Source organism: Pseudorasbora parva, chromosome 15 (assembly GCF_024679245.1).
Source record: "Pseudorasbora parva isolate DD20220531a chromosome 15, ASM2467924v1, whole genome shotgun sequence".
Classification (NCBI taxonomy): domain Eukaryota; kingdom Metazoa; phylum Chordata; class Actinopteri; order Cypriniformes; family Gobionidae; genus Pseudorasbora; species Pseudorasbora parva.
In genome coordinates this window covers 5,326,501-5,335,983 of record NC_090186.1, presented here as the reverse complement: position 1 = coordinate 5,335,983, position 9,483 = coordinate 5,326,501, and the positions used below count along the sequence as shown (strand labels likewise).

Here is a 9,483-nt window from a genome sequence, read left to right as displayed (position 1 = left end):
CTTATCCGTCTTTATGGTTCTGCCTTTGGATATCTGCGTAACGTTACGTTTGGTTTGATGATGAATCAATCACTGTTCTTTTTTTTTTATATAATAGGAGAAAAAATCCATGTCTGATCTTCTGAAGAAAAAAATATTCATAATTTATTCACATTTTTTAATGGGATTTTGGTGATATGGCTGAAATAAGGTCAGTGGTGAACACAAGCTCAAGACACTTTCACGTTTTATTTGATGACCTTAAATACATCATTATTACCCTACTTGTGATTTTGTTATTTTGTTAAGCTGTTATGTGTCTTTAAAAAGGTAGTTGCTAACAAGTGGCTAAATTGCTTAAAGATTAAAGTACAGCTTTATGCCTATTGTAATCTTGGCATAGATGGCCCTTAAATTTGTTTTGTATATTCACCCAGACTACATTTTTCTATATTAAGGCCTTTGGGTGTCAACTGAGCTTTCACTTAGTCTGTTTCATTTGTTTTTTTTGTTTTTTTGCCTTTGGCATTCAAATCACAATTAGCTTGTTATTAGCTTAGTTCTTTTATGATAAATATTATGCTTCATCTAAGAAAAAATACCAGAAGAAATCCAGCCTGTGGGTTTCAGAGATTTTTTTTAATTTCCTCATTGTACAGTACTTCTGCTTTTGGATGTGAAACTGCATTCTTTATAATCTCTAAAGAGATTCAGCTCAGAGCCTCATCTTTGCAGAGGAAGTGGCAGATGGGAAGGGTTCAAGTTTGTGGTCAGAAATATTTGTTTTGGTCGTATGAAACACACTTTTCACTCGCAGCTTTCATTTTCATTACATACAAACAGGAATTGCCACACAAGTTTTTTTCTCACTAATATCACATTTTTGTAAAAGGAGTAAACACATCAACAAATAAAACGTCTTATAATATGGGTGATAGCAGAAGTAACAATGACGATCTATTCTAAGGGAAAATATAAGAAAGGATAACACTGGAAATTGTAATATTGTATTGACAAGTGAAAAATGGTGGAAGCATCAGCTTACTGATATAAATCTCATGATAGTATTGCGCACAGCACAGTGTTTTTCATTTTACAGTCAACTCCAGAGTTATTGGCACCCCTGGTAAATATGATCAAATGCGGCTGTGAAAATAAATCTGCATTATTTATCCTTTTGATCTTTCATTCAAAAAATGCACAAAAATCTAACCTTTCATTGAAATAAAACAATTGAAAGTGGAGGAAACTTGCATTATGAAATAAATGCTTTTCTCTAGTTCATGTTAGCCACAGTTATTGGCAATATTAGAAATGGGTGCAAACAGGGATAAAAGTCCCCCATCATGCCCACTGTTAAATACACTGCAAAATGAAGCTTCTGCCATGGCCGTCCCAGTTCCTGAGCTGAACCCAATAGAAAATGAGTGATGAGCTGAAGAGAAGAGCTGGAATCTGAAGGATCTGGAGAGATTCTGGATGAAGGAATGGGCTCTGATCTCCAAACTCATCAGGCCTTACAGAAGAAGACTCAGAGCTGTGATCTTGGGGAACGGACGGCGCAATAATTGTGGTCAACGTGAACTAGAGAAAAGCATTTATTTCATAATGAGAGTTTCCCCCACTTTCAATAGTTTTACTTCAATGAAAGGTAAGCATTTTGTGTATGTTTTTGCAGAACAAAAACAATCCAGATTGTTTTTCACAGCCGCCTCTCATCATATTTTCCAAGGGTGCCAATATTTCTGGAGTGGACTGTATGCTAGGTCATATTACTGCATCTCATTAATAAAAATAGCTGATTGAGCTTTTCCAGTTTTAAAGTGGTTTGAACTTAAATAGCTCTCAAAAACTCTGTACTGATGGTTTTATTCAAATATATTTTCAAATCTGTACAGGTAAAAAAGTATTAAAATATTAACAGTCTTATAAAGCAGGTATAAAACCAATGTCTCTGTTAATGCCTGCAGTATTCAGTGGTTGTGTTGGGTAAAGGATAGCCGAACAGAGAAAAGTCCAAAATATACTTGGGCAGAAGCTCTCTGAGAAACTTCTGTGGCACAGTGCAAAGGTAATAATGTAGCGTTTCCTTGGTGACGGGTTTGTACCACGTCTGTCGCTCCGGGAAACGTACGTGTTGCGGTGCTCCGACGCGTTCGAGCACGTAAGCCGCATCGCTTTCCAGCCTCTCATACGAGCCGATAAAGTCATATTCAACGGCACAGGGTTGGCACAGGTTGTAGATGGGCATCCAGTGTTCATTCATCCGCTCCGGGTCTTCATCAAGTAAATAACGCACAAACTCCGTGAACGTCACGTCATTTCCTGCTATTTTTTTATCCTTTGCGTAGCCCTTCCTATAGCGGCGTATAATGTCCGCACCGTATTTACGCTGATACGCTTCGATTTCGCCAAACTTGTTCCGATAGGCAGAAAGCAAACGGGCCATCGGCTCCCGCACAAACATGAATTTAAAATAATGCCGTAGTCGATGACGAATCTCTTCTGGCGACAAGTCAGACAGGAAGAGCAAATTGGCACGATGGTCCATCTTCACTTTGACGTCCACGTTGGCTAGAGCTCCACTCAGGACTTTCAGCACTCGTTTCCAGTTGGAGCAGGCCGCTTTGGGCACGTAGCAGTACAGGAAGCGATGCTCGTCGTTCACCAGTATGTGCTGGAGGAGAGTCTTCCTCTGAAGGGGACTGAGAGACCACACGCTGTGAGCCGTGTTCTTCTGACCGCACATTGACCTTATGGTGCGATTACGGATCTCCTGTACAATCTGGGGGCGAGAGGCATATAGAGCTTTAGCAGAACATAAAAACACCTTTTCACAACTATTGATCGCTTGTTTTGTTCTGAAACAGGGACTTGATTTGTTACAATGTTGCATTTTCTTCTTGGTTTGGTTCACTTTCACAAGGCAACCTTTCAAAGTGTACCAAAATGTGTTCTCGCAAGTCACATGCGATGCGAGTACAACTGTCCTCTTATTGGTCAGAGTTTGCTCGATGATTGACAGGTTCACTCCATGAGATTTTTGTGGCTTTATTTGTAATTGTCGACGCACACAAACACTACGAATGTGACCGTCATTCCCACATTATTAAATAGCCTATATAATGCAGTTAGAGCGGGAACCAAGGCTTCATCGGGACAGCATTCTCACACAAAGAAGTGCAACTACACAATTTTTTAAGATGAAGAGGCGCTCTTTGGTTTTCAACTGTGATAACTAATGGGCTCACAGAATCTGACACAACTGTTCTTCATTCAGTCAGTTTCAGAGCGATTGTTTCGGCGTGGATCCGAGTGTGATTGCCGTGTTCACATGCCTCAACGACCCGAACCAAGGGAGAAAAACACTCCAGGTTTCCGAAACAAATGCTCCGAATGAGCCAGGTGTGAATGCACACTTATTTTAAAATAGGGTGGTGTATGAATAGTCGAATATTCAATTTGTAATAATTATTTGAAAAAAAAACTAAAAAATACTATTTTTATTTTGCTAGTGTTGCTTTGATGGCCGTAAATGCAGTGAAACCTAAGCTAACAAACTTTCAGAGTCAAGGTCAGCTTCCTTTGAAAATGTTTAAATTGCGAGAACTGAGAGTTCCCCTAGGGCTGTTTTCCTGGTTGCATTCGCACCGCCAGTATGAACTCTGAAGTGACGTAAGCCACGCTTCTTATTGTGACTTATTTTGAAAGTGCTGAGAACCGCAGAGCCCGAGCACTCGGCACTCACATTCTCCGTCTTCATTAGTCTACGGTCTGTTTAACAGTCCTGTGACTCCTGTCTAATACGTTACATAGAACTGTTATACAAAGAATTTAGACCGTATATGAAAAACTATTTGCTTTCGCCGTGTGCCTGATGTCCAATGTCGCTAGCTTAGCAGAAATACATAATCATGTTTCGCCTGGTCCCCTCAAAGTTGCGTTGGATTTCCTCTTTTGCATAAAGGTTGAGAGCTCCGTCTATCACTGTTTTCCATGTTCATATAGACTATAATCTGTGTGTGTAGATGGCTTTTTTTTAAATGGCGATACTGGCGTTTCGCATGCGTTCAGCCAATCAGCAACACTTACGCCACTGGTAGTTGACCCTAGGGTTTAACGCTGGGTTTGACCCTACTCTGAACTAGGGGCCAATTTAGTTCCCCTTGAAGTTCCTAGAACTAAATTAGTTCCTAGTTCCTGCTGTGTGAACACACCAAAAACCAGGAGCTTCCACCAATAGTTCTAGGAACTATGAAAAGGTTCCTCCAGAGCGAACGCCCCTTTAAAGACAACAGATGCCGTTTCGAGGAGGAGGGAAGGTTAACGTTTTGTGAAATTGTGATGTTGTGTATACCAATATATTCTTGAACAAAATTACATTTACTCTGGACGTTCCACTGGATGGCCAGAAATCATCACTTCCTGCACTTTTAAGGCTTATTTCGAAATAATTTACAGCTTACAAACACAAGAAAACATTACAAATGTTGCTAAATATGTGAATGAGAGTTCACTTTCAAAGTTTATTTACCATTTTGCCAACCAGAATCCACCCAATGTTTGAGCATTTAAAGTTACCATGAAATAATTATTATATAAGCATTGAATACAATGTGTATATTCATTTTACAATATTCTCCTTTTACTCTAATCAACATCACAGTCTTAAAGTCTAGATTTCATAGCGCTTGAGCATGATAAGAGAAGGTAGCTTAAATGTGATTGTACACTTCGGTCTTAACTTGAAGAAGTGGCCCAAGTTTCCATTTTCATCTTTGCTTGAAGGGAAGCAGCTGTTTAATATTTTCTGGAATGAAATATGGAGTTTCTCTGTTCCATCAAAGATGTTTTCCACATGCTAAGTATCCACCAGATGAGTAGTAATAGGACAGAATAAGAGGATTAATCAGATATAAATAGCATGAATTGGCTTGGACGCCTTAAAATGACAACTTTTACAAATCTAAATGGCTTGAGAGGATTATACGTTGGCTAGACTAATGTCTTCAATGCTTTTATTCCACATGAATTGCATTCTCTTTTCTGCCCACAAGGGTAGAGCACTAGCTGGGCAAATATAGAGCAGTTAAAGGGGTACTTCAGCGCTGGGAAGATGAATCTGTATTTAAACTGGGTCATCAATGCAGTAGAAATGTGAAATTATTTTTGAATTTGGTGTCTTCTAGACTGAGAAAAGACAGAAAATGTATTTTTGTCCCATGGGGATGAAAGACTACAATTCCCAGAATGCTTCGCTGCCCTGTGCCATTCCCAACGCCACCAACTTCATTACTGTGACTGAGTTAGAGAAGACACTACAATTAAAAACTGAACGTGTCTGTTCAATATAATGAGTGAGTCACCGCGCGAGTCTCACAGCACTGAGCACTAACTGCACGAGTGATGAGAGCTGAGGTAATCGCGACTACACTCGTCATTTTGTCGTGCAAAAATCGTCATTTTGCATCATAGGAGGAATTTTTCCAGAAATAAAATGCATAAATCTCTCGTCTCAGGGAGATATGAGGGGGGAAAGCACAATAATTTGAATATTCTCCAGGGTTTCTACTGATACAAAGCCATATGCTAATCGCTGAAGTAACCCTTTAAAGGGATAGTTCACCCAAAAATAAAAATTAGCCCATGATTTACTCTCCATCATGTCATCCTATGTATGTATGTCATTCTTCTTTCAGGTGAATACAAAGTTAAAAGGAGTTAAAGTCCTGACTGTTCCAAGCTTTATAATGGCAGTGAATGGGAGGCCAAAATGTAAAGCCCAAAAAAATTGCATTAATCCATTATAAAAGTAATCCAGGGGTTAATAAAATCCTTCTGAAAGCGAATTGATGTGTTTGTGTGAGAGAATTATCCATATTTAAAACTTAAGTATATTTAAATATAAATATACTATATTATATTAAATATACTATATTTATATTAGTATATAAAACATTTTAAATATTTTAGATAAGTAAAATATCTAGCTTCCACCAGACCGCCTTCTGTATGCAACTTACGAAAATAGCGTGACTGCTGTCGGACGTAGAGTAAGCATTTTAAACTGCGTGAGGTGTTACTCCTTTTCTGCATTAGTTGAATATGTAAGTTTTAAATATGTATATTTTTCTTACACAAACGCATTACTTGACTTCAGAAGGCCTTTACTAACCCCCCAGAGCCGTGTGGAGTATGTTTATGATGGATGGATGCACTTTTATGTGCTTCAAATTTTCAAGTCCATAAACGTGGCACTATAAAGCTAGGATTAGCAAGGACATTTTTAATATAACTCAGATTGTATTCGTCTGGAAAAAAAATAGTCATATACACCTAGGATGATTTGAAGGTACATCAGTTTTCATTTATGGGTGAACTGTCCCTTTAAGACACTTTAGGATTCATTATTTGAGATTTTAACAGAAGGGGAAAAAACTTTAGTTTACCGTTTCATTTATACTTTGCAATTTTTTTAAAAGTGTACCTAAATGAAACCTTTACTTTTATTTTTTAATAAAGCACTACTTATTAATAAGAGTGTTATTTCTCAAAATTGCCATCCCCCAATGTCTATAGGCAGCTCACTAGGTTTTGGGAAGGAGCCCGAGTTACCGTGAAAATTCCTTGATGTGTCCAGACTCGCGAAACTCAAAGAAACTCTGATTGCCACATGCAAACGTACAACATTATTCATTAATTTCACAAAATACGTCCTTGTTTATTCACAGTCTAACGATCGAGCGTTACCTGAGACTCCACGTCCACAGCCGCGTCGCTGTTCCTCATTCGGTACTCCACTCTCTTCCCGTTGGCTCGCGGCGGCGGAGTCTGCACGCTGTTCAGCATTCCCTTCTCTATCATGAGCAACAGGCCTCCGGATGCCACGATCACGGCGAACGTCAGCACCGAGGGAACGACGGCGGAGTGTCGGCGTACGGTGGTCGCGCTCACGGCCGGTCTGAAGTGGACCAGGGATCCGCTCGCTCGTTTAAGCCCGTACTCCTTCTTTCGAGGCGGCATAGTGAATCACATGCATAAAAGAGTCCGTGTGTTTACCGAGGCTCACAGTCTCAAAATACCGAAAGATCAACACACATCCATCGCTTCAGTGAAGCAGCCAACCAGCTCATGAGTTCAGTTCAGTGGCTTTTGTGAGAGAAAAAAAGAAAAGAAAAACATTTTTTTTTGAGAGAGAGAGAGAGAGGATGATGGGAAATGAAGTTTAGCGCTATGGCGGGGGCGGGAGGCCGATTTCGGGGATAAACGGGCGATTATTATTCCCTTGAAATTAGATTTCATAATTACTGTAACTAGTTCAAGTATCTCCGTTGTTGTCAGCTCATGTAAAGTTACATATTTAAAGGCACAATATGTAAGATTTTTGGATTTAAATAATAAAGGGACAAAAAACACTAGAACAATGTTATATTTAGTTGACTTGTGTACTTAAATTAGCTGAAATGTTTCCAAGAATTTTTAAATCCAGAGAAATCAGCATTTTTGCCCAGGACACGGACCTTTACATCATATGTTACCCTCCGATGACCCTTGATGAAACCATAGAAACAGATTTCATGTACTGTAAGCTTTTGGTACTGCGCCCAATCAAAATCTGACTGAAAGCCTTTTTTTTACGTAGTTTAGAACTACTTTCATTAGATATGACTATTTTCATATAGCTTACAAAGTTTGCACATTTCACACAGTTGTTAAATGGTCGTACCAAAATTGTGACTGATAACATGAACCCTAGGCTGAATGCCAGCCGAACTAAGCCCCGCCCACAACATTGAACTCAAATGTTTGAACAACATTGAACAACTCAAACCAGAGCTGTTTGGACCGATCAGATTGTCAGGGCGGGCTTTATACGATGATTGACAGATGACCAACAGTAACGTAATCATCCGTCACCAAAGAGTGCTTGGGCTGAATTTGTTTACGAAATAGAGAAATTGTTCGTATGCGTTCACCTTTACCATTTCTCTCAAAAATTGATGAAAGTGTTGGTAAGCACTCTGTGTATCCTTAAATTCCCTTTACAACACCGGCAAAGATCGTTTACACTCATCTTCTTCTACTTCTGTTCTGTTGCCAACTATGCGTCGCTCGTCACTCACTCAAGTGCTCTGATTGGTGGAAGGTCTGTCCAATTGGGTGCAGAGGCCTTTTCGCCCCATAATCACAGCCCAATTGAGCAGTATCAGACTCATAATCTGACTAGAACCTGAGTATAATGACGTCAGTCTAGAATGAACAATAGAAATATCAATAAGAATCAAATGATAGAGCAGTATGGGCTGTTCTGGATGCCAATATCGGTATTGTTAAGGTTCTTGTGTGAACAGACAACCATCTGCTTCATGACCAACAATCAATTACAAGGAGAAGAAATGACAACAAATCAAGGTTATTATAGTTTTGCTTTTTGAAATTAGTTTTTATTTTATTATCGTTTTCAATTTTACTACAAATTTCAGTTTAGTTTTAGTTAGTTTTATAAATGGTTTTGCTAGTTTTAGTTTAGTTTTTATTTTGCAAATACATTTCTATTTCGTTTTCATTTATTTAGTTTCAGTTTTAGTTATAGTAATTATAGTTTAGCAGAGTTACCATAATGAAGTGTAGAGTTTAATCTTACTAAACATCCTTAAGTGAAATAACTTGATAAACAAGCATTATTGTTTAAACCCAGGACGGTCTTACAAAACATGCAAAAAGTTGGGTATTCACCTTTGAGCAAAAAAGCTTGAGTCAAACTATGACCTATACAAACAACGATCTGGAGATTAAAAATCAAATAAATTATATTTTGATATTAAAAAATTATATTTGATATTTTTGACATAGGCTAATACTCAGAGGATCTATCTTAAAGAACCAAATAAATGCAACGTAAAGTATAAAAGTAAAAATTATAAATTCCAGACAAACTCATTCATAACAAAGATTAAATATTGTTAAACAATTAAAAGCTTATTTTCATTTCTTCAGTAGCACAATGTAGACTAGCAGCGTAAGACAGCTAAAGTCATCTGAATACAGCCAAACACACACTGTTGTACTGTGTGTGTGTGTGTCTGTGTGTGTGTGTGTGTGTGTTGTGCTATAATTGTAAAGGGGACCAATGTCTTCACTTACCTAGTAAAATATTATGATAACCGACTAATAAGGACATTTGACTGGTCCTCACTAGTTAAAAAGGCTTATAAATCGGCCAAAACATGTTTTTATTTAAATCTATTGTTTTGCACGTTCTTGTGATGGGTAGGTTTAGGGATAGGGGTTGGGTTAGGGGATATAAAATATCATTAACCTGATATAAAATCAATGGAAGTCCATGCAATGTCCTCACTTATATAGTGAAACAAACGTGTGTATGTGTGTGTGTGTGTATCCTGGTATTCCCTTTGTGGGGAAATGTCTCCACAGATAATAATAATATTATTAGTAGTAAATGATTATGATAATATCTTTGAGCCTGTCAATATTATGCAAACA

General features: G+C 38.2%; 1 protein-coding gene across 1 annotated transcript; it reads right to left on the bottom strand.

Moving 5' to 3' along the window:
- Nucleotides 1–264: 264 nt before the first annotated feature.
- Nucleotides 265–7,181, bottom strand: chst14 (carbohydrate (N-acetylgalactosamine 4-0) sulfotransferase 14). Its single transcript, XM_067416849.1, has 2 exons — nt 6,730–7,181; nt 265–2,764 (listed from the first exon to the last, which is right to left on the bottom strand). The coding sequence occupies exons 1-2, from the start codon at nt 7,000–7,002 to the stop codon at nt 1,937–1,939; spliced, it is 1,101 nt and encodes a 366-aa protein (XP_067272950.1). The 5' UTR covers nt 7,003–7,181; the 3' UTR covers nt 265–1,936.
- Between the last annotated feature and the right edge of the window lie 2,302 nt (nt 7,182–9,483).

What these genes read in the sequence shown, in the direction of transcription:
- chst14 (XM_067416849.1), bottom strand. Translation starts at nt 7,002, where the DNA reads ATGCCGCCTCGAAAGAAGGAGTACGGGCTTAAACGAGCGAGCGGATCC. An exon ending in CTGTGGACGTGGAGTCTCAG is followed by an intron (nt 2,765 to 6,729) that starts GTAACGCTCGAT and finishes TCTCGCCCCCAG; the next exon opens with ATTGTACAGGAGATCCGTAA.